At 36.4% G+C, this 26,451-nt stretch overlaps 1 protein-coding gene across 4 annotated transcripts in view; it reads right to left on the bottom strand.

Moving 5' to 3' along the window:
* Nucleotides 1-1,233: 1,233 nt before the first annotated feature.
* The window catches only part of LOC128996006 (WD repeat-containing protein 47), a 272,428-nt gene continuing 247,210 nt past the window's right edge, over nt 1,234-26,451 (bottom strand). For 3 of the 4 annotated variants that reach the window (XM_054421114.1, XM_054421112.1, XM_054421115.1), the window contains exons 5-10: nt 10,609-10,793; nt 7,014-7,183; nt 6,141-6,311; nt 5,396-5,541; nt 4,222-4,444; nt 1,234-3,644 (exon numbers count right to left, since the gene is read on the bottom strand). In XM_054421114.1, coding sequence (XP_054277089.1) covers nt 3,499-3,644; nt 4,222-4,444; nt 5,396-5,541; nt 6,141-6,311; nt 7,014-7,183; nt 10,609-10,793 — 1,041 coding nt within the window. In that variant the 3' untranslated portion in view covers nt 1,234-3,498. The remainder of the gene's footprint in view (nt 3,645-4,221; nt 4,445-5,395; nt 5,542-6,140; nt 6,312-7,013; nt 7,184-10,608; nt 10,794-26,451) is intronic. The other variant, XM_054421113.1, reaches the window with a different exon arrangement.

A 26,451-nucleotide genomic window follows, 5' to 3' on the forward strand; every position in this document is an offset into this window, starting at 1 on the left:
TTCTGAGAATTGGCTTTGTTTAAGGTCAACCAGTTTCATTCATTACATTGATGATTAAATTATCTTAAAATAATTTTTTTGATATAGGTATTTTGCCTCTTTTCTGTTATTTTAGTTTGAAACTTGCTATTCTGAATTTTAGGTCTGTATTTGTTATTTGTTACATAAATTATATTTTTTAAACCCTTCCCAGGACAGGCGACAGATATGTGTGCTTTATTTTTTTTACTTTTTGTCATTGGAGGATGGAGTATGGATGTATTTGCTACTAGCAGAGTACCCGTCCTTCGTACGGGGTTGGCATACAAGTTTAAATTGCTTATTGCAGTTATACTCAAGCTTTGCGTTTGCAATGGGGGAGGACAAAGTTTGATAAAATTTGCTTCTTTAAATTGACGGTATACTATGGTATTACACATCTACCATAGCCATAATGTTCTACCTCTTCACCTATACAATAATGAAAAATAAAGTATTACAAATTTAAAAAATCACAAATTATTCATGACATTAAAAACATAATCATAACTGTAAACAATCCTACTTTGACAGTTCTCATTGTGTATCACAGTTGTTTGTTGCTGCTCAGTTCAAATTAACTGTTTACATAAATGCAAAAAAAATATAGTGCTTCACCCTGTTGGTAAATTTTATAACTTTTTAATGCTTTTGTATATCATAGAACCAACCTTTTTAGTTGAAACAGCTGACAAAATTTTTTAATTCCCTTTAAATATGAATACTCATAAGGTTAACATGGGGAACTACAGAACCACTGGGGCGGAGCCTGAAGGGATTTTTGAGATAAGAATATGCCTATATGTGAATCGGGAATGTGAGCTATCATCATGCCAAATTTCAGCCCAATCCATCCAGTGGTTTATGCGTGATTGACCTTTAAATACACAAACAAACAAACAAACAAACACACAAACTTTCACATTTATAATATTAGTAAGATTGGTGATTGATTTTACCGATGGAAAGCACATGATTCCATTCTGATTCTTTGGATAGCCTGGTGTGTAATTTTTTTACAGTAACGCTGTTGAGGTTACTTTTGCGCTCTTTTCCAGGGCTCTGCAGAAACTAACCATACCAGTCTTTTTGCACCAAAAATAAATATTTTTCAACATTAAAATTTTAGTTAGATTTAGTTTGATTGATCAATACATTCTAAAAATTATACCATAATATTTTAGTTAAGCAAGATCAGGATAATCAAACACACAATTATGTATTATATTTAATCATTTAACATTAATATCAATATGCTAATACAAAACAATAAACATTGAGTATAAGCAAGATTTGAGATTATAGTAATAAAAAAAGGTTTACAACAATGTGCATAAAAATAGTTTAGTTTATAAATTGATTTTGTAGCAAAGCACACAGAGCTCCTAAAAACGCCCTCAGGTACGTGAAATGTTGGAAATTAAAGCATTAAATATGTCAAAGATTATAACTAAGGACAATATCATTGGCGGTGATTCTGGGAAAAAAGTAGATTTGAAACTTAATTTAATATCAATTACATCCTAAAGCAATGAGTAATATTCTATGAAACATAGGCGAGTATTAAGCAAATTCTAATTGTTTGGAATTTCATCTGATTTATAACCTAAGTCCAAAATAAATGTCACAACAAATATCAATAGTTAGCTTAAACATTTATATAAATATTAATTAACGCACAGAATAACTTTTAACAAAGGTTAAATGATGTTAGACAATAAAACATTTTAATTGGAAAAATCTATGTATTCACTAACCAAAACTCACATTTGCATGATTAAAAGAATAATGAAACAAGAAAATGAAGTTAATCTAATACTCGCTAGACTACTTGTTACTTAAGGGTTAAGGAATTGTTACAATTCAAACAATTTATGACACCGATAAAGTTATTCAGTTAACAACAATATACTATGCCTACATATTTCATTAGATATAAAACAATGCACATTTTGCAAAACTGTGAACCACTGCAATACAGAACTAAAACCAATTCCAACATTGCATTTATATATTGCGTATCAAAAGGCGAAACCTATTCTACATCACGTCAGCCTTACAAAGCTATTTAGAAAGTTACACAACCTGTCATTGTTTTGATAATCATAACCTCAAACTAAACTACCAGAAAAAGTTAAAATACACAACAACCTGTCGATGAAAACTCTTTTGACTCAAAGTATACAAGTTAACTAGTTAACTAGGTTACAAACAATAAACAGATCCTATACCTTCAAAAGTATAGATGTTAATTATATAATATTTTCAAAATTTCAATGATTTCACTCAATTATTCAACCAATACAAGTAAATAAAAACATTGAATATTGACTTTAGAGTGGTCCCAAATCCTACCAAGAATTTACCTTAATCTTTGGTAACGGAGCTGCTTTGTGCGGGAAGTTACGTTCTTGAAATATTGTAAATAGATGGTTTAGTTAGACGGATCAACTATTATGATAAAAGACCCCGCCTAAGTCCATCTATACCGAAGATACAAATAGAGATTTACATCTTTATGGTAATATATCTACGTGAGTAAAAAACTTCTATTGCTCTAGTCATGGAAGGTCTTTTTAGTTTCAACTTTAAACATTAAGGATTTTGCTAATAGTTGATCTTAAGGATGCTGTTACTGTTTTTATAGGTTAATCTTTTGTATTTTTGTTTGCATTACGTGAAATAAATCTGTTAAAGTTACATAGCCTACTCAATGTTAACTCTCAACAATAATACTAAATTGTCAGGTTACAAAATGGGTGATTGTGTCTGCTTATCCAATAAAAAAAAACCAAAACTCGGAGTTCAAATAAGCTACTTTTTTATTGAAATCATAGATTTACAAGGATAAAAGGAAAATTACCAGAAAATGATGATATAAAATATAGAAAAATAACAAAAAAAACTTTCTTAAACATTATAAAATATTGCAAATCATAAAAGAATAACATTGTCTTTGAGGAATTTTAAAAATACCCCGTTTTGCAAGAATTCAAACATAAATAACAGTATTTACAAGTATAGAAAATACAGACGCAGAGTTAATCTATAAAAATAGACCAATTTTTTGGTTCCCTCAAACAGATTTCAGACTTATATAAAAACACTTTGGTTTAGTTCTGTCTCTTATACAAACTGTATCGCGACTGATGAAAGCGTTTATACAGCAAGCCTAATAACCGGTATATTACACAAATGTTACAAATCGTTAGGAGGTGTTCTACCAAAGCCTATCACATGTGTCACTGTACAAAAACCTCGTAACCAATTATACAAACGGAACAATACGTGCTAGCAGTTCCGTAAAGAATATTACAACCTAACAAAAAATTAACAATATTAACATTTTCAACAAACTGTATAAAGTTTTGATAAATAACTTGTTTAACTACATAAACTGGTTATAAGAACGGAGGTAAATATACAGTTACAACAAATTGGTAAGTTGTTAATGATATTAAAATAGGATAAAATATCGGTCTAGACGGGAGGCAAGGCCCAGAGTGTTGCCGTCTTGTCTGCCGAGGTGCTGAGGAAGGAGAACTCTGTCGGATGCCAGCGTCCGGAGATGACCTTGTCTTGGTGCTGGGCTACGACCACGCTCGGCAGAGCTGTCGTCAGATCACCTGCAGAAAAAAAATGTTATCAGCCAAATAAATATGTTTTCCCACTAATAAAGTTCCACCTTTAAGAAACCTATTTATTTTAAAACATCATAACTTTAAGAGGAATTCTATACCTATTCGTTGGATAAGTGATTATTTTTCAATCGGAATTTTTTGAGTTTATGTATTATTATAGGGAAACTATAAGTCAATGTCTAGGTAAATTATAATGGTGTTTAAATACACTGTAATATACATTTTTGATTAAGTTAAAACATTTACACTTAGCTTTTCATTGTTATTTGTTATTCCATAATTTTCAACAAATCTATCCAATTTCTGTGGCCCAGATAAAAATCTCTGAATTAAAATGTTATTAAATAAAGAAAGAGACTATTCATTGATTTCAATGACTCCCTAATAAAATCAGTGATTTTTTAAGTTCCTCTCATGATCACATAGAAAATTAGTGACTTACTTCCTTCTGGTAAAAACTTGACTTGTAAGGCCCTTTACTGAATTCAGTAACTTTTCAATGACTCCAATGACTGGTCAACACCCTGAGTAATTTGCCGCTTTACTATAAATTCAGACGTACCTTGCAGGTCAGTGAGGACCAGCTTGTTGTCGTATCCGGCCGTCAACAAGTAGTACGCACTGGGTGAGAACCGTATGGAACGCACATCGGATGTGTGAGGCTTGAAACACTGGAGTGTTCTACCGCCTCGCACATCGTACAGAACACAGCTGGAGTCTTCATGGCCTGACACTAGCAGACGACCACTCGGTTCAACACAAACAGCTGCAACGGGTGACCCTTGCTGCAACATAACATCACAGTGAGTCTTTTATTGACTTTTGTATACTGTAGACATGGACCAGCTGTAGCCAATATTTTTATTCTAAAAGAACAATAGCCTTTTTTTATTCTTTTATTCTTTGTCGAAGGAGCCGAAACTCCCCAACGATTACCCGGTACCCAGTTGCCCTTAACCCGGGACCAATTCCGTAGGCCGGAGCAACCCTTCGGAAAGAGGGTTGCCCCTCAATCCTAACCAGGGAACAATAGAACAATAGAACAATAGCCTCACAGAATTAACTTCTATACTCTAAATGTTCAATGTCCTCCCTTTGTTTTTAATACTATGATAGCTGATGTGACTAAAATATGCTGCCTTTTACAATAAGTTATAATTTCAGTTTGGCCGGTTGTAAATTGTTTGAAATAAATAAAAATTTACATAAGCAAGCTCTGTTGGTGGGTGGCTCGTTTGAAATGTGAGGATTTAAATTATAAAATTGGCTATAATTATAAAACTTTATATGGAAATAGGATGTATACTTTTAGCAAAAGTCTTAGTTGCAGAATTCTACTTGCTTAGATTTTACTTATTTTAAAATGGTTTTCACACTTTTTACTAAACATAAGTGTGATTAGTTATAAACCCACCAAAATCTGTGCACTTGTTGTAGATAAATGATAAATGAATCTTGCAATTACATGATAATTGATGGAGTGTGTGACCAAGTAGTGGTGTAAAACTTGAAAGTACTGAGTGCATTCATCAACTTTAATTGATTAAAGGCTGATAAGAATTACATGTTTAAATATGTCTAGCAGAAAGAGCAAGCTTAAAGAAAACCCATTCCAATAACATCCAATTGGGATTCCGTAACATACAATTGTTGTACGGTGCTTGAAAGATACCTACATTGTAACCGAATGATTGTGTTAAACCAACTACCTTATTTCACCAACGATTTTGACTCACATCACTTACCCTTGACGAGGGAGAGGTGGCGGGAGTGATGACATTGACGCAGCCTCGAGTCCGGAGATCCCAGAATCTGACTGTGCGATCCTGCGAGCCACTGACAAACATAGCACCTCCCCAGTTGTACAGCGTCAACACATGGCCTGAACAACCATGAGATTCAAACAAGGTTAGGTGACTAGACTATCGTCTGCGCAAAGCCATTCAACTCTTACACCTAGTATGAAGAAAACTGAAGTTTGAAGTATACACTTACGTCAGGCCCTGTACCCAGGACCTTCACCACTAAACCATTGTTTTTAGTATGATAACGTTTGTGTCTTAAAATTTACAAGACACATATGCCATTTGTCACTCGGCTTTCTAATGATGAATTAATGATGCTATCTAACAAAAAGTCGACATAAGTAGATGAGGCACTGGAGTAGATAAAAAATAAAAAAAGTGCGAGAGGGATGTGAAGACGTAATGTTTCATAAGTCAAAGATGTTTAAAAATCAGTGTATACGAAAATCTCTTTTGTGTGAAAAACATGCTGTTCCACTCTGAGCTCTATTATGCTACCATGTTGGTATAGAATTTAGCCTAGGTAGTGGTTAGCATCTAATATCTTTTCCTCGGACATTTCTTCGCAAGTTTAAGAATTTTAACCCACTTTATCAAGAGCATTTTAGTGTAATCGATAAACAAATACTATTAGAATTAAAATATATAAATTCTTTGGGGTAAATGAGTATCTCACCAGAGTGTCCGCTAAGAGCCTGGTACGGCTGACCAGTCGCGCAGTCTGTGATGTAGATCTTACAGTCTCCGGCACCTCCACTGATCAGTAGACTAGACTTGTTGCTGGTGTCCTCTAGGAAACACACGTCTCTTACGGTGCCGTCGTGCATCGTCAACTCTATCTCTTGACCTGAGCAAAAAAGAGTCAGTGATTGTGGATGACACTTGAGTTTATCTCGTTTATGCGAGTTCTCCCAAGTTATAGCTGTTTTTGCAAGTTGTAAACAAACACCTACCGTGATTTTAAAGTTCAAATATGTTTTCTAATTACAAAATAGAATCAACTTTAGCAGGATAGGCTGAAAGGTGACAGAAAGTGAAAAGACAAATATTGATAACGTTTATTACATTGAAGGAACCATCAGGGACATTGATGGTTATTGTGTGCATGTGGATACTATATTAGAGGCCTTTATTCAACCCTGTCCATCAATAATGAATTTTTGAGCAAGGTAAACTGTGCTGGTAACACACTGGCACTAAATTGGTTTAATCTGTGAGCAATAGTGTTGACGTGTGCTAATAATGATACTCGCCCGGCTAACCGACGGTGACTTGATGGCTTAGTCAGCTAAGGCTTTGAACTGACGAGTGTAGTGCTTTTTACAAATACGAGTTTGATTTCTGTCTACTTGCAATCCATATTAAGTTTGATTATGTGTGGTTTAAAGGATGGAAGGGCCCACCGGATTATCGTGTTGAAATATGAATGCAATCAAAACTAAATGAAAAAATGCAACAATTTAGAAATTTGAAAAATATTCCAAGGTAAATAGGGAATCTTTTTATGACATAACTCAGAGGGACGGTCAAGTCCAACAGTTATACCAACCTTCCAAGTTTGAAGTCTCTGGGTTGAACTTCATCAGTTTGACAGTCTTGTCGTTGCTGCCGGTAGCCATCAGGTCTCCCACGGGGGTCCAGGCCATGCAGTAGATGGAGCCTTTGTGGTGTCTCGTCCTCTTGAACAACACAGTCGGCTGGTAGGTGGTGTGGTCCTCCCTGCAACACAAACAATATAATTTAGTCTAACAAATCATATCATTCCCCATGTTAGAGCTATACAGCCAGATTTAGCATGAACATGTACATAATTGAATTAAACCACCAACAATATGAGCTGATTTCACTGATGTCAATTACTTATTTCTTTTGAATAACTATTGTAAGCTATTTTTGACTACACTGAACTCTGTGAGTAGCTCATTCAATAATCTTCTACTCAAATAAAACTCACTACTGCTGGTCTTGATGGGATGTCTACATCAGTAGCCTATACCATGATCAAGTCAATGGTACATGAAGGGAGATGATCTGTTTTTCTTTATTACTGACTAAAATCAGCTGACATTCCTTACACGGGATCGTTTATCAATGACATAAAGGCCAGTTTTGACCATAAATCATATTGAACCGGTTGCATTTTTGAGTACTAAGCAAGCAATATAATCAGTCAGTTATAGATGACGTTTGTGTTCATCTCATTTAATGTGAGTTTTCCTAAGTTATAGCGGTTTAGCAGCTACTAGGCTAGCAATACTGTAACCACTCAACTGAAGTAGAAAAGTTTTAACTAATTAAACAATTTTTTAACTGTGTCGGAGCTCCTGGTTTACTCGAATGACTAATTTAACAGTACCTAATTCACCATGTCATGTGATCCAAACAAGGTAAATTGGTACATTACATTTGGATAACATGTTAAGGTAAACTAAGTACTGATGTAAACAATTTTATAAAACGAAACGGTCAAAAATTTCATTCTAAGGTTTTTGTAATTTAAATTTTTGTAAAAATACTCTTAGATTTTACATCAGGTTTGTATATGATTACCTCTTTTGTACTCAATTTACTAAAGGCCGTTCATAAAAAAAAAAATTTAAAAGGCCACACACTAAAAGACAATAAAATTTGTTCCCCAAAATAAATAGTGAGTGGAGTTGAGAGGTGAAGGTAACAGAAAGAAGACACATTAGCTCTGGTCTATTAAGCATTGCACCAACACCAAACCACTTAGTGGACTACTTTCCTCATCTCACCACAAATTGTACTTAACACCAGACTGAGATAACAGTGGTGTATGACAAGTGTAAGTTATGGTCTGCTGGAAATGGTGTAAGAGAACAGGTGGAACGAATGAGGAAAATGTGAAAAAGTTGCACTGTAATAATATGTTTCTTTAAAAATTCTTTAGTTGGTATGTTTGTGCCATAGAACTTCATACTACTGATCTTTTACATCAATATAGTTTATTTGTGGTTATCAAAACCGTTGGTATTTTTTATGTATTTATTAGGGACGACTAAAACCTGGTCTTGTCTATCACATTTTGTTAGTTAGCATCAATTAGTCCACTGGCACATTGTGTCTGTGACAAATGATTGTTTAAGTTGAAATTCATTCACTATGATCAATAATATTACAATTCAGCTCTTCTCAATAGTACTCTCTCAAAAATTCAATAAACTCAACCGGAAACAGAAATTGCAATTATATATTGAGCTGGGTAGCTGAGTGGATATAGTGATAATTAATTTTTTTATTATGTTTGCAATATTGTTCATTTATAGCCATCAATATTACTTTATTTAGTAAAATAGAGGTTGTAATCCATTTAATTATTATATTGACATTCTTATATTTTTTATCATTTGAGTGAAATTGTTTGAAGACTACCACCAGTGTAGAAGGACATTTTTCCCTAGCTATATTTATATTGTATTTTGATTTGATTTGATTTTGATTTCATTAGGTACTCTTGTCAACATTATTTTGCAGGCTTAATGCTACAATGTAAGCGGTTTTGTAGCATTGTTGTAAAATAAATAAATGAATAATCAAATCATCAGAAGGTTGTTGGCACAGTTCTGAACAATGTGATAAGCTTCAGCTCAACACTGAACCCAGCTGTCCTTGATCTGGGCTTAAATAAATGGTTCTGATTAAAGAACCTGGTAATCTTTTGGTAACAAAACTATCGTGACTCATTCCTTCTTAAACACTCTTTCATCTCTACCTAAGCATCGTGTATGTTGGTGTCATATAAATGAAGTTGATCTAAACTAAAACACGGTGCATTGTGCTACACATTCAAGAGAGTGACCGAAACACATGAAACTGACAACCGAGATGATCTGAATGTGTAATGATACGGAACAAGATGAGTGAAAGTGTCGATGATCATCTGAGCCGACACTTTCGCACTTTCTCTGCTGTGGTCACTCCATCGATACTGATCGCTTTACTGTAACATTATAAAATGTAAATGTTCCACAGCAGGTGAAACCAGCTCATTTTGAGCCATTGAATGCTTTTAGAGTGAAAACAGTTCATAAAAGAGTTGGCAATGAGTTGCTAATATTTGGTGTTAGTAATACCATAGATAAAACATACTCCCTTAGTAGATTTCTCATCCTTATGGATCATCTGATGAAGATTTTATTGTTAGTTCTGTCCAGTGCACTGTAGAGGTTTTGTTTGCAATTTGTTTCTTGTCATTTCAGTCATTTAAAACCTTGTTTGTCCAAATAAAACGATCTAATCATAAACAATAACTCGTCCCCTAGTTATGTAACCAAACAGTAAAGCACAAATTATTAACTGGACCCTAAAATAATAGAATCAAAATATTGTCGACACTAGCGATCGGTGTCAGAGGACACTAAGTAGACGTAGACACGAAAAACGTGCTTAAAAATTAACAATGGGATGGTGAGAAGTCTAGTTGTGTTTAGTCTATGGTAATACAGTTGTTGGTGTTTTCTGGGATTTGGCAGAGTTATTTGCATTAAGATCAAGATTTATACAGTACCTGTAATTAATAGGAAAAATAATGGTTTAATGGTTGAATCATAAAAGAAAACGAAGATGATTTTAGCTAGTAAAGTTCCAGTTTAGTTTAGTTAGTTTTAGTTATTAAAAGTATTCTAGTTTTACCCTAGAGCTCCATTAAAATTTCTGATAGCTTTTATGGTGTGACACTGCCCTGTTCTTTAGTTTTTATACTGTCAAAACTCATCATCATCTTATATAATGTGTTATAGAATGTAGCTTTTGGTTTAAAGGCAATTTCATGCACTTATGAATAAATAAATTTATGATAAAGTTTTGTTTGGAGTAGTACCTTCCATCAATTGCTGTCATATAGATAATTAAAATTTAATTTTTTAATATCATTTTTTTTTTATTTAAGTTTTTTACAATAATACTAATAAAACCCAAACCGAACTTGCTGGCAAGTTCAGTTAACTCTGCCAGATCACGTGCTGTACATGTTTTGAATTTTTTTTGTTTATAATCTTTTATATGGTGCGTTACAAGCTTGTGAGTTAACAGAGTGCCAAAATAAGACGTTGAATCAACAGAAAAAATTAGTATAGATAATGGTTAGAACCTGTACTTAAAATTGACACCAAAAAGATTTGTACCTGAGATCTGAGAGCTTGGGGTATGCGCATATCCGGAGGGTTTTAGAGTTTGACCCGACGGCGTAGAGGGTGCCGCTAGGGTGGAACTCTGCACAGCGAACAGCCTGGACATCCTCTAGAGAAGTGACAGCTACAAACCTCGGTCGACCACTGCCGTTCTGTTGGTCTACTGATGACGGGACTCCCTGCAACAAGCACAGACTGCTTAAGAAATGAATGCAAAAAACATAGCATAGAAGGTCGGTCGACAATCCTTACTGTTACGACTGGTGAAATTGGAAGAAATTTCCAACACATTGCCACTGATGCCGTAAATTAAATGCTTCGGAATATTAACATTGTAGTTGGTGTCAATATTTAGTATAAGTTCAAAGCTTTAAGGGAAAAGATAATAAGTTATATAGCAGATCAAAAAATTAAGAGTATCATTGAGTTAAACATTTTTAGTAAATTCCATCCAGTTTTTTTATCAGTTATCAATAAGGAAAGATTTCACATGTATAAATCATCCTCAGATTAGAAATCATTGGTAAGCTGAAACTGTAGGCCTACCTGTCATTGCTATTACAAAAAAAAATGAAAATAATTTATCAAATTTTCATTGTATTTTTGCTAGATTTCCACTATCTCATTGAATCTGTAATGAATTTGTAAAAGTAGACAAGGCGATACCTCTTTTGTACCACTAGATATTTACTCTAATTATATTACTTTGTGGAATTCACAGTTTCACTATGCACAATGATTGATTTTTTTTAACATTCCTTTAAAAAAAATTAACTTTATTTTATTTGATCTTCAAATACCCCAAAACTAATCAACACAGGCCACCGGTTACCACAAAACGTTTTGGGTTTAGGAAAGCAGGAAAACAGATGTGAAATCAAGCGATAAATCAAGTTGTTGCTTTTTGCTACAGTGACTTCTGCAGCAGATACTCATTAGGGTAACTGGTCGGATATGCTAATGAGATATGGGAGGCGGTGGCATGTGAGATATAAGGTAACTGTAACAGAGCAAAGGTCGAGGTGAAGAAGTGAACTACTGACTGACCAGTACAAGCTAAACAAAAGAATTAACAGTAACCCACCCTGTAGTCACTTTTGTTGTACAATACTCTAGCTCAATCCTAGAAATAAAATTTTGAACTGAACATTTGGAATTGTTAAGCTTCTTTAAATAATTATGGTTATGCGTTTGCTACGAATTTACACACAGATTTTTTTTTGTAAAAGTAACAAACTCAGACGAGGTTTTAATACCACCATCTTTAATGTCTTGAGGAACAAAGCCGAAACTCAGACGAAGGACCAAGTACACCAGGAACTATTGATAAAGCTATCTTTATCACCAGCTACCAGATATTGAAGCTCATTCCATCATTTAAAATACAAAGTGGCCCTTAAGTGTTTACATGGCATTTTTTTACATCCGATGGAACAAATACTTGTTAGAAAACAACAGTCACGTTTACGCATTACAGTGCATAAAACAACCACACCCGTGTTCCAAATTGCAAGTAATATCTTGCCACAGATCTTGCTAGGATATTTTCGGGCCAGACTAATGAGTGCCAGCGAAAGTGGGAAAGTACAGAGATGGTAACTAGTAACTAGAGGTTATGAGAGGCAGTTATTAATTGAGCAGCATCACGCGATAGGCAGGCAGAGAACTGTGTCATGAGCGACGCGTTTTGGCGGGTGAACGAGACCGTTTTGGCGGGTGAATATCACAGTGTCCTCGCGGTGGGTCGAAAACGAAATGGGAATGTATCGAAGTGGGATGATAAATGCAAAGTTTCCTAAGCTTCTCTTATTTTTAAGGCTGTCTGAGTGTTAAGTAAATCGTGAATACGTTACTAAGTACTTCAACTAAATTAACGATCAAAGGTAGTTTTCCTAGGTTAGTTTTTGTTTCTTTTTGGATCAACAAGTTGATTATTTTCAACCAAGAAGGTAAATCACAGTAGCAACATTCCTTATCGGACTCTAATTAATTTACATTCTCTACTTCATCTCGTTTTCTGATATTGTGTCGATACAGAGCAAACGGGTTTTTGAACTTTTACATGAATCAAAAGATAATTACGATTATTAGTATACAATAAACTCATGTAATGTAGCCTAAGAAGTGATGCACCACCACGATGGTTTGGTCGCAAAAGTCCCCCACCATATTGGGTTACGCGTGAGCGATCCCTTATCTTCATTTGCAGTCTCGGTTAGTGGTTTGGTGTCAGGATGCCATCTTGAAGCGTTTTTGAAAATCTTACTTTAAAGCCATTTCGATAATTTACTCAACATAATTATGTAAAACGAGGAAATGTACTTTTCTTTTTGGCTCGTGCAAGTAGGGAAATGCATATAACGCGTATATGAAATTAAATTGGTTCCAAAGACTCAGTGGATACCATGAACCACATTACTGTTGACAGAAACCTGCTGCTGATGTTCAGCAACCTGTCATCATCCTGAAATGACCACGGACCGGTCAAAACTGTCCATGTGGCCTCAGTCAATTTTAATGATAGCCAAATTTACACGCCACCAGTGGTTTGGACCAGTTATCTGCCTGACATGAGCTCATTATCTTGCAGAGTTTCCATCGCCAAGGGGTTATTTTGGTTCATTTCCAAAATTATTTGAGTGCAAAAAGCTGAATGTTCTATTTTGATTTTTTTACAGTTTTACATTTGAGATAATTAAAAAACGAGTTTTATTAAAGGTACTCATAGTTGATGTTATCCAATATTTCGCCCTACACACTATAGTCGACACTTTGCTATGATACCAACCACACCTAATAATTATAACCTGACCCAACCTAACTGGGTGGACTGTTTTAAGTTAGGTTAGGAAGATTTTGTTATTTAAACTAATTTAAGTCTAATTTGGAAGTAGATTTATCGGTGTGATCGGTATAATACCAAAGTACCATATGGGCTACAAAAATGTAGTAAAATAAAGCTTGAAATTAGTCATCAGATAGTTAAAACACGAAAAAGTAAAACATTCAATCAATGTGCAATGTGTGTTCCGGTAGCGTATGTATGTTTAAACCGGCTTAAAACGCCATCGGTTGAAAAACTTCACAAGCTGCTCGGCGATGAAGTCTTCCCTGACATTGCATCACATGCAAATTCATAGGCTGTAGTATAATTAGAAGTTTGCATGAAAAAAAAAACTAAATTCTTGGCTAAGATGTTCAAAGCGGTAGACGGATCCAAGCGACAAGGTATTTTACGCTACCCTAAACCGAATGCGAAATAGGGAAATATTACGTGTAAAAGTAAATCATGCATATATATTCTCCTTTATATATATAAACCTTTAACGCCCGTATGCCTTGTATAGCCCCAACGATGGACGCATGTTCTATGCCGTTTTACGATCATCGCGGTGGCATTTACCTTGTAGGTTTTCGAGGATTAAGCGATCAAAAGGAACGACCAAAGTAAGCTATTGGAACCGTTAAATGGCACCGTCGTAATTGGTCATTCATCAGAGCGCGCTACTTTCCCGCCAATTCCGCCGCGGTCCCATGCTTTGGCGCGGCGTGGTATAGCGTAGCGTATATGGCACCGCTCTCATCTTTATATAGCGCTGTGGAAAGTGGACTCGCGATTTTCTACCTGGTTTAAAAATCAACACTTGTAAACAATCTCGTATTAGCTACAGTAAACCTTCGATAGTTCGACACTCCTTGTACACGGGCTGAGCTATTTTGTCAAGTGATATTTATGGTTACTATTGTGATGTAAGCTGACTTGAACATTAATTAGTCATTTATTGTTGACTTGAGATTAATGAACAGTGAAATTGTTAAGCTTTTTAGTATAATAAATTTGGGTTATTTCCATAGAAGACTTGTGTTTTTACTTTCCCGTATACTGTATTAAACTCCATTTACTCCCCATAGTTCAACATTTCGATAGTTCGACATCCCTTAAGTCCACAAAGTATCGAACCATCGAGGTTCTGGTATTTGTATAAGAGTACAAAGTACATCAGCTATAACTTCACCATACATTTCAAGAGCGGCAATGACTGTTTGTGCTCGTCATACACACAAGATTTTTCCACCATAATTATCATAACATACATATTTACATGTTTTAGTTATATATAAAATGTCATTTAGGTTATGTTTGCTTTTTGAATGTAAAGATGTAACCTAGTTCGTCACTGAAAACTATATCTAAAATACAAAACCGTGAAAGTAAAATAATTAACGTTGCATACTACTGGACAAGTTTAGTAATAATTGATTTTCCGTAGTGTAATCATTGTACTAATAGATTTCTTGTGTGGAGCGAGCTGGTCTAGTGGTAGAACTAGACGCCCGAGGTCCCAGGTTCAAATCCCGCCAATCACCAATGGATTTTTTCTACATTCTAATGCCGCGACCATGTAGGACTAGCCTGAAGTTATGTGTAAAGGTTCCGTTCTAAAACCTAGCGTCCTAGGATGTGAAGGTGGGACATTAAATTTCTTGTGGATTATAGAGGGAATTCCCTAGTACAGAGAAATCGCATCTGATAAAAACGTATTAGATGAATCTAAGACTTTATACACCTATGATAAACTTTGACTTGGTATGTTTCGATACGAGTTAAAATCTATCCATACACTTGAGACAGAATCAACAACCACATGTTAAAAGCAAACTACATATAAATTATCTTAATAACTTCCTATCACAGACCTCGTCAGTCAGCTGACATGCCACCCTTGCACAAGCGGAACCTGAGATAAACGCGCGCTTTCTAATTACTACGTTGCATCAAAGCAGGCAGGCTTCCGTTTACGCAAGGCGTATTGATATGTCATGAAGCCCGGTAGTTCCATGGTCCACGCTAGCTGAGCGCCCGAGCACTAATCATGAGAATATCGGACTTAATATAACCAGCAAGTTCTATTTTTAAACAAAAACTGTTTATTCGGTGCCTTTTTCTTTGGAAATCGGGTGAATTGAGTAATAAGTATTACCGTGAAATAGTAGTGCAGCGTCTTGATTTGAGTTTATCGACTAACATTGGTTTGCACATACAGAACTAGCTAATCGCCGACACAGATTTAGTCTGATCATTAGTTTCTAGAATTATTCACTCCTAGTTTAAGTTTATTATTAAATACTTCACATATTTAAACAACAAATAAATTGCCTAATTATAGTATAATATCATTAGTGATTACTGCACTTTAAATTGGTTGTGGGTCCCAGGTCAACCCCTCATTAATCCGGGGACCCTCTGGAAACGCTAACCAAAGCAGGCAAAGGGTTTTTAGGTACATTTTGAGCCTGGGACCCTCTGACAGTCTCCCCTTTAAATTTACTGGTCAATATTATTGGTTATCTCATCTCTGCCGGGCGCTCCACTGCGAGGCTTCATAACAATTTGTCATCCTTACTCTTAATATTCTAGTCTTGAAATTTCAGTTTATTCTGTTAACAATTCGAATTAACTAACCGAATACTTTAAAATGACTGGTCAGTCGGTTATCCTATCACTACCGAGTACCACGAGACTTTACCAACCACTCTATTAATATTTCAGTCATTATTCACATAAAGAATCATTCCTTCGAGTATTCGACTACTCTAGCCGACTACATTTATGATGATTGGTCAGTCGGTTATTCCGCCACTACTGTGTATTCCACCCGACCGTGTACTGCGCGGTTGCATGTAACTTTACAAACCTCTCTTTTAGTGTTCAAGCCGGTAACGTCAAAATGTATTCAGTATTGACTGATATAACCGACTACTTTTTAAAACGATTGGTTGGTCGGTTTCCCATCACTACCGGATACTGCGAGACTGCATGGAAGTACGAACACGTGCAAGTGAGTAGCCGAGGCCGTTCTATTAATCAGAACCGGTAGTTTGTCACCTCAAGTATCGCCGAGGCAGTCGTGGTCGTTCCGATTGAGAGTACGGGATCACGAGCTTCTAGCCAATTAAACTTGTCCGTTATATCAGAATCATATTATTTACAGTCTGAAAATCGTGCTTTGCAACTGAGTAAAGATTTCACATGTTGATGATTTACTGTGTGTATCCAAAAGAAAATTAAAGTAATTTAGAAATCTCAGCACGGACACTTAGACGTGAAGGAAGGTCGAGTTTTAATTAGTCAATTACATTTTTCAAAGAAGAAACAACTCCAATGGGTAGCTTATAAAATAACAAATTTGGTTTAATGGCAATATAGAACGGAACTATTGAATAATACAGACACCTTGATAAAAATAACTCTTCAGAAAATCATAAGCCTACTACCTATAGCGTAAAGAGCAATCTCTTGACTAGCAAAAACTTTAGATAGAGCGGATTTCTTGAATAGAGATAGAACAGAACGCAAAAAAGGACTCTTGAACAAAGCGTACCTCAAGCATAAGGTAGACTTTTTAGACAATCAAAAACTTTGGATAGAACGGACCTCTTGAATATAACCAACAGAACGCAACAAGCTTTAAACATGCGACAGATGCCCAATGATCAAGGTCCTTCTGTTTTTATGCAGCAGCTATAACACTAAGATGTACAGCGTATACACAAGAACCTAGTCTTATAATACAAGAACTTGTCACACATTACGCGAGAATTCCCTCACGCGCTCCAGCGATTCTCCATGGACGTGACGTGTAAACTGGGGGAATCACTCGACCACTCGACGGACACGCGGAAGAAAGTTAATGGACGAGTACAAGTGCGAAGCGGAGCGAAGTGGAAGAACAAGCCGCTGGAGGACAGCGGACAAGACGACAAGAGGACAAGAAGACACCGCAGCGCCGGCCTAGATACCGGTGCCAATTGCCGATGAAAGTATAGCACTGTAATCGCTAATGAATTATGTGGGGAAAGCGTTGTCCACTCAGATGTAATTGACCAAACAATCCACAAGTCTGGTCACTTTACTAGCTCTGATTACCTAACTGTATTACGGCCGTCTCTTTCTTTTGATTGAATGGCAAAACATAACAGGTCTATTTAATTTTCACACTCCTATTGGTGGATGACATGTGCAAAGAAATCTTAAGACCTAGTTATCATTTAGTTTGTGTTTCTTGGAAGCCTTTTGTAAGGAAACGTGCCAAACTCATATAACGTCAACTTTCCTTAAAAAGCATGATCAATATGACCAAATCCATCTAACCACTCAAACCAAACAAGCCTTTTGTTCAAGTTTATCCCAATGAAAAGCACCAACCCTGCTTGTAACGGAACCAAAGAACGAACAACTTTATTCAAAATAAGCACTACTACTCTGCTATCCATATACTTTGTCATTGAACTTGGTATAAATCAGTGAAACGATAAAATGAAAATATTAACTTCGAATAAGACGTTCATTTACAAAAAGTCTTAAGAGTCAACGGCGGCGTAAGGATTCAAAACAAACTCCAATATATTTTCAAATTGTCAACAGCAATATCTGAACATTCAAGCAAACATTACACATGAACTGATACATCTTATTGGAGCAAGACTGTTTATGCCCAAAATTCTTCGACCCCTTGTCTTTCAAGGCTAGTTTAGCCTCGCAATGCCACGCTCGGTGGACCAGTGTGTGTTCGTCACGAGTGACAGAGCGTGTAATTTCTCCCACACTCTGACAAGCCGATAGCAACAACAGCCCCGGGTAACCGAGGTGCTATGAAGAAACTACGATCGTCGGTCTTCCAAAAATCAAAAATCAATAATCTTGCAGTACAACGTAATTTTAAATTACGGAAGCGATCCCTGATAATTTTGAGTTTGTGTTGCTATAAGTGAAATATCACAAGCTGCTATGGTCTAACGGAAAATCATTGGCTAATGGAAAATCTTCATTAATGTTTCATCTTTTATACTGCTTGACTTTTATAAACAGAAGGTAAACCAGTTTCATCCTGAGAAAGGTCAGTAGCTTTTTACCTTCTCAATACATAGTATATGGGGAAAGTATTGGTTTCGGCAAAATCTTCGAGTTAGAGTTTATAGGGTGGAAGTGTCCGTTTTGGTCCCCATGAACCTTTGTGATTTTCGAATTGATGTCTATGAGTGACTATAGCCATGTGTACAGAGTTACAGTGGCTACCTGTGGCCCGATTTTGACGAAATTTGGGAGGTGGGTACTAATTTATGGTTTTCACCATCACTAATTTATGGCTTAAACAATTGAATGATTGATTGATTTATTGGGTAACAGAAACGTGCAGCTTCAAGTTTTTTGCACGAAGTGTTCTTTTTGTTACTGGGATGCTGAGGAGCAACAAGTGTTTTAAGCTACAACACTTTTGGTCTTTTGGTTTATGTGAGTCGGTGGCTCAGTCGGTAGCGTCGCGGACTTCGGGCCCAAGGCAGCGATGTCGTGGGTTCGGATCCTGGCCACTGCCACTAAAATTTATCAGTACAGTTCACCTTTGTACTGTACCGGCTCACTCCTTGCTTTGCTGTAAACGATCCACGCACAGGCGCTTAGTCTATGTGGACGGGCAAATGCAAGGTTAAAAGAGGCCTCCTCTTTAAAAAACGCTATGAATTTACCAATAACTAAGAAGTTGTGTACCATAGTTCCATGCTGACGAGGTTCTGGTTCTACAACCAAACGTTACCCAAACGTTCCTTCCCCGCTAGCGGTCCTACCCACATGTATCATTCCTGTCAGTAACAAAACGATGTTGAGTTACTCGGGACCCGTTTAACCACTTATTCGTCGTATTTCATTGAACTGTTTGCAAACCTGATTCAAACGGTGCAAGTCAAGCACCGAAATATTCCTCTTACATTTCATCGTACAATTACGAATCTTAGTTGCAAGAATTCCATCTCTGGATTTATTCGTTACATTCTGCGCCATTATCAAGCTTTGTACGGGAATGGCCCAAACTTGGTCTTACTATCCAAAGTTGACCTTTTGTAGACAGCATCATTTATTGACAGTTCACATTAGCTTCTGGGACACATTAGCTAGCTTGGAACCAGTAACCTTCAGATTTGAAGGCAAGCCCTTCAAGCCGAAGGATGAAACCATCATCCAACCATTGAGTGGATGAACCACTCCGTTCACCAGATAACTATTGATTGTCTGGATTATTCGGAACCCAATATATAACGCAATAACTCCAAATACAACGTGGGTTTGAGGCATTTCACACCTTTAACCTTTAGCTTGAAACGATGACACACATTTTAATCGATGATATTTCCAGATAATAAGCTCCATTATCATGAGGAAAACACATCAACCGGATGTCAAGTTTCTCACAAACGGGTGCGAGAATTCAGGTTGTTGTGTTTTTATCGAGATGCGAATATAACGGCGCGTCTGATATTGCACTCGTGTGGATGTGGCAATGTGGCAAACGTCGCGTTCGAACAACACTTTCTCAGTGTAGATGAATTAAACCGAAACCACGTCCATCGAAGTGTATAAACGGTGTATTCTTTTTTATTTTCGTAATATAAATTATTGCATAAATTGTTTGGCAGAATTTTGGCTGCTGTAACCTAAAGGCTCTTTGCAAAGTCAAGCTGAAAATTAAACTAATCTGTTCCACGTTGCTGTTGGCGTAAGAGTTGTACAAAACGAAGTTGTCTTTATAAGGTGATACCTTCATTAAACATTAGCTCAACTCAACTGAATTTGTTAGCGAAATTTGTATGTACATTTTGGCATCTATTTAATCACAGATTAGATAATGCATTTCACTGCATTAAACACGCTAAAATGTTTTTGGTATTGACAGTCATGGTAAAATAATTCGTGTTAAGGATAGTGATATCGAAATGGGGCGGAAATTTTGCAATAAATAGGTTACATCTGTCATATCAAGTGAATGAGTTTTCATAAACTGCAATCACAAAAAAAATAATATATCAATCTTACCCATTTTTTAAAACATGTTCACATTATTTGTAGGTTAAAATAAGCTCCATTGCAGATGTAAATCAGCTCAAAACCATTTTAAAGTTTGTTTTCATCAAATATATCATTTCGGGATGTTCAAGTATATTTCTTTTTTTACCTTACTAACTATAAGACAACTAAACCTAATACAGTAATAGATTTATTTATTCATTATTTCTTAGCCCTCTATTATACCTGTAGACATAGAGCATACGCTGTAGCTGTAAAACAACCACAAAAATGGAATATCATAAAATAAATATGTAGACAAAAGGATTAGAAGTCTACTTTCAGTGGCTAAGGTCAGTGTATTACTCACAAATAACCTCTTTAAACACTTATACAGAAAATACATTAGGTCACATAAACGTCGATGCAGTTAACATGTAAAACTTAAACCCACCAAAGCCAAACCAAAATTGAAATAATTCAACTTACCAACAACAACCACTCAATTTCAAGCCATCATTAACACCTTCAAGTCACAAACAACGTGAGAACGAGAGTCAATAAACATTTTACAACCTGGGAAGGATCGGATTGCGTGGGCAGCAACGACCGCTCTAATCCCCAGAGCTCGCGGGTAACAAGGCATAACTGTCTTGTAATTGTCTGGAGGGACATAAACAGATCGTTAAGGTGAATAAAATTGATTCGGTCAGATTTACACAACTCCCGATACAGCTACTGCGCGAACTGTCATTTCGGGTTGTAATTTGTTTCGGTGGAAATATTTATCATCGTTGTTTGTGTTTGGTTGAATGAATTCAGATCGACCTGCACTGAACATAGAGGGGAATAGGGAATTGATTTTTTAATTAGGTATGGTACAGTCAAATATCTACTAATGGGACTTTATGGGGTCATTGGTCAGTTTACAAGATATACAAATAGAAATGGGTTCTCAATTGGTAGTTGGGCGGGTTGCAATGGTCTTTGTGGGGTTTGGGGAAGAGGATTAAAAATTCAGTGAAACCCATCCCCCACAACTCATGATAATTTGTAAACCCGCAAAACCCGACCCAACCAAAACCAAACCTCCCTTTCCGAAAACCACAATCCAACCGTAGAACTATCCTCAATAAAACAAATACCACTCAACCCAACCACAACCGGCAGCGGTGGCAGAATAGCGCTTCGTTATTACACAATCTCTCGTTATTTACACGTCTCTGCTGCTGCAGCTATCCTTTCCCTGGCTGAAGAGGACTAAGTCCTAAAACAGCCTCAGTCCAGTAGGGTTTCAGCTCTCTGGATTGGAACGTAACGAACAACGAACGTTCTCAATCGTCTTTTCCATCTTTGATTTCGTGTCCATACACGTTGAACAAAATTAAATACCATTACAATTCTTACCTATTTTGTACACAATGTTAATAGTTCTGTTAAATACAACCATTTAAAACCGCCACAAGAAAACCCACCTTCGTGAATTATCGTAGATGTGCTTTGGATCTCCACTGACATAATTTATTTTAAATAAAAAATAGCAACAAAGTAGTTTAACCTAGCACAATGTATCGACCCTTCGGAAGTAGGGTGAAATTGAATGGTTCGCATCAGCTTTCATATGCAATACCCATCAATAGAAATGAGAACGTCTCGGTTCTCATGAGTATACATAGTCTCGGACCTACTTCTCAGCAACTCCGCTCAGTCTTGTATCCTTCATTCACATTACAGTCTTGTATCCTTCATTCACAACACATTCTTGTATCCTTCATTTTAAAAGTCGTGTACTCATACTTTGAACTGATGTCTTTCACTTGAATCACATAGTATCCTTATTTTACAAAACAACTGCATATCCTTCATCCAATCGTGCCTCTCATACTTCATTCATATCAACGTATTTTATCCTTCATACGAATAACTGTGTTAGATGCTTATCTAACTATACATTTGTATTCCCTCCAATAATGTCCTTGTTCTTATCATTCAGTTATCTAAATCTTCTGCATCCTTCTTCTGTATTGCTGTCTTGTAGTCTTCGATTGTGTTAAACATCGTATCCTAAACTCCATTAACTCAATCCTGGCTCTTACCCTTAACTCTTTTTAATGGCCTGTATGCTTCTTCCGTATTGATGGCTTATATCCTTCAATTGTGACAAAATATTTTATCCTTAAATCCCAAAACGTTCCTATAACCTTCACCTATGTCCTGTATCGTATCCTTACTCAAATTGATGTACTGTATTCTTCACTTTTAACGCTGTCTTATATCCTTCACTTTAATACAAGACAAAATCCTTCATATCCATACCCTTCATTTCTATATCGTCTTTTATCCTTCACTTATTTCACAGTCTCATATCCTTAATTTTATAATTAATTCCCTTGTATCTTTCACCAGTATCACTTTCTGGTAATTCCCACTAATAACACAGCCTAGTATTCTTAACTCATAACACACTCGTGATGAATGAGTTTCTTATTTCATGATCTTGATCCCTGAATTCTTACCAATGACTTATATGTTTTCATTCGCGACAAAGTACATCATTCACTAATGTCTAAACGACTTTCGTTTCAATTCATAACCTCTAAACCCTAACGCATTCCTATAAAATCATTACATGAGTCAAATATAACCCATACATTGCAAGGGGCAATGGCTGTTTCGGAGTCCCCTTAGGTTATTGCCTCGATTTCGCGCCTCAATGTAGCCCTATATGTTTCACCTGTTATTATAACAGATGATTTGCTATTTGGAAGGCCGTGGCGAGACATGTGTGAAAGTTCCCCGGACTGAGAAAGTATCATCGCAACACGTGCAGCGACCGCTGACCAACTGACCACACCCGAACTCACTTTCTGCCGATTGTGGCTGCTTTTGGGGCAACTGGCTCACCTATATCTCACTAGGAGTGATTGTGGACAGCGAAGAATGCTTTTCGGCCACTTTGGATAGCGAAGAATGTTTTTCGGCTGCTTTGGATAGCGAAGAATGTTTTTCGGTCGCTTTGGACAACGAAGAATGTTTTTCGGCCGCTTTGGACAACGAAGAATGTTTTTCTGCCGCTTTGGACAGCGAAGAACGTTTTTCGGCCGCTTTGGATATTGAAGAATACTTTTCGGCCAGCGAAGAATGCTTTTCGGTCGCTTTAGACAGCGAAGAATGCTTTTCAGCCGCTTTGGACAGCGAAGAACGCTTTTCGGCCGATTTGGGCAGCGTAGGATGTTTTTCGGCCGCTTTGGACAGCGAAGAACGTTTTTCGGCCGCTTTGGATATTGAAGAATACTTTTCGGCCAGCGAAGAATGCTTTTCGGTCGCTTTAGACAGCGAAGAATGCTTTTCGGTCGCTTTGGACAGCGAAGAACGCTTTTCGGCCGATTTGGGCAGATACGGCTGCTTTTCGGCCACTTTGGACAGCGAAGAATGCTTTTCGGCCGCTTTGGACAGCGATGGGTTGCGTATAGTCTGGTTTGAATGAAGAGTGTAGAATGAAATGAGAAATATTGTATAGCTGATTCACTTCTGGTCAGTTTAACCTTATAAAAACGAAATCAACCAAGACTGTTAATTAGTTTTAAAATATCAACCGTGGAAATTGGTGATGTATACGGTCCTAAAATAAAACATAAGTACATAGTAGCTAACAGATCAATTATCAATCCGTAGGAAATTTATGGTTTGAAAACACGATTTGGTATCATTATTGCTCATTAATAATCGAATACACTATGCATCATATATGGAGATCAATGAAAGAAGGGTTAAAAAACCAAGATTAGCTGACGAAAGAATGATAAGGACAATCTAACAATCGATGCAACAAATGATTCATATTTCGAACTATGGAGAAATAAATAATTAATAAAGAACAACTGTATTTAATTTTTTAGAAAATAACAGGACCGTTTGGATAAAACGAATTTACCTCAAGGCAAAGGATTACTTCAAGACGAGTAATATTTTTTGCTTAACTATTTGGTTACTAAAGGGAATAGGCCTAAAAATGCTAAACCATATAACTGCTCCTTTAAAGTTGACTTGCAGAACTTACTAGTAAAATCACTAAATGTTCACTTGATCATAAACTCATTCTTAGCTCAACATCCAGGACGCTCTCTACCGGATAAACGCAATCGTCTATACTTCCCTGCTAGAAATTATAACTCCGGTAGTTAAAGATACATTAATTGGAACGGATACAATGGTAATAGTTACTCTAGGAGAGAGGCCGTCGCCTAGAATACGTCTACATAATCCATTGATCCCAATTAGTGTAAAACTGGTGGAATACGATGCAGGAATTCGAGATGAAAACACAACATTGAATGTTCAATTTACATAATTTATTCTAAAGCTGGATTAGAAGATTTATAACAGTCCGAAAAGGCTTTGGCTGAATTCCTTAGATATAATAACAGGATGAAAATATTTAGGAAAGAATTATCAAAAAAACTAACATTTTCCCTCTTAAAACTTGTTTCGTATACTCTACTGGAGATAATTTAATGTCTAGATATCGATACTTTGGCAGACAATTTACGGTTGGTTTCTAATATGAATATTGTTGTTACAATGTAACCGGTTGGTCACAGCTGATCGGATATCTCGCGATATGCGATACGGCGTGGACATCAGGGCCGAGGAAAGCACGGGAAACTGTCACTTTCTCGCAGACTGCGAGATGATGACCGGTGAAAATATCATCTGTTGCTAAACGATCAATTCGCTGAAACCTTGGAAAAAGGTGTGTCTGTAAACCAATGCAAAATCGAAAAATTGTGTCACGGTTAATAATCTGTTGTGAAGACTAAAAAAATATCGGAATCTCATATGCCAACAGTAAGTTATTTCTCAATAAAAAAAAAAAAAATAGCTTAGTCTTAGGTTTACCAAAATGTCAAGACATCCGTACAATCAACATTTAAAAGAGGAGTATGTAGGATTGTCATAGTTTCTTGAAACACAGTCCGGACAAAAGCATTCCCACGGAGTTTGTGCTTTTATGAGAAGTTATTGAGAAGTACATTTGACAAATATAGCTTGTTTTGAAAGCAAAAGAAACAAGTACTGTAGGGTAGAAACAATACAGAATGCGTGAACTTTGCTAAACGATGTTTTGATGACGTCACCTTCCTTAGCAGATGATTAGGCCTATAAAATTGCGAAACTAGCAACTTGTGGCCAACATCAATTCAGGACGTATGATAACCCCAAGGAATAAATTATCAAATGTTTTACATATGAACGGATGGTTGCTAAACACATCCTTCAATCCCAAACTCTCCTTCAACTCGCATGGATATATTTCAGGAAAAAATTCAATGACCTTGAGAATTACGATGCTTTGGATGCAACGAGACAACACTGCACGTGCACATCTGCACGTCGCGTCGCTGTTATCAAGTAGCGGTAGCGCTGATGTGGACCGGTTATCCATGGTACGTGTTCGATATTGACCGCGACATTAACCCGACGACCCCGCGATGGAACCGATACCGATACTGAGAGATCGGTAGCTGAAGCTCTCGCCTCTAGATGCCAAACCACAGAGGAAACTTTTAAACTTCACAAATAACATGCTCAGCCTTACACGTTTAGAACGATTAGAAACGATTGGGAAAGAATTTAGGAACGATTAGAAAATCAGATTTTTTACTTTCTACGTTTTTGTTGATAGTTTTTACACAAGGAACTTTGAATCAATGTTTCTAAATTGATAATCGGCAATTGTTATCAAGGGAAAGCAAGAAAAGCCATAATCGTGTACATCGAAAGGATGAAATGTGCCTTTGGTTGAAAACTCCATTGTTAAAAAGGCAACTTATTATTTATGTTTTTACTCAACTTACATTGGGTTTACTTCTTGCGAAATGAGCTAAATATTGTTCGTGTGTTCGTTAAGAATGTTTATACAGTAAATATATATATATTTCGTAACTTTAAATGCATGTTATTAGCAGTAACACACGTAAACGTAACTGTAAATACAG

Source organism: Macrosteles quadrilineatus, unplaced genomic scaffold (genome assembly GCF_028750875.1).
Source record: "Macrosteles quadrilineatus isolate MER2022 unplaced genomic scaffold, UCM_ALF_1.0 Scaffold_5__1_contigs__length_97177068, whole genome shotgun sequence".
Classification (NCBI taxonomy): domain Eukaryota; kingdom Metazoa; phylum Arthropoda; class Insecta; order Hemiptera; family Cicadellidae; genus Macrosteles; species Macrosteles quadrilineatus.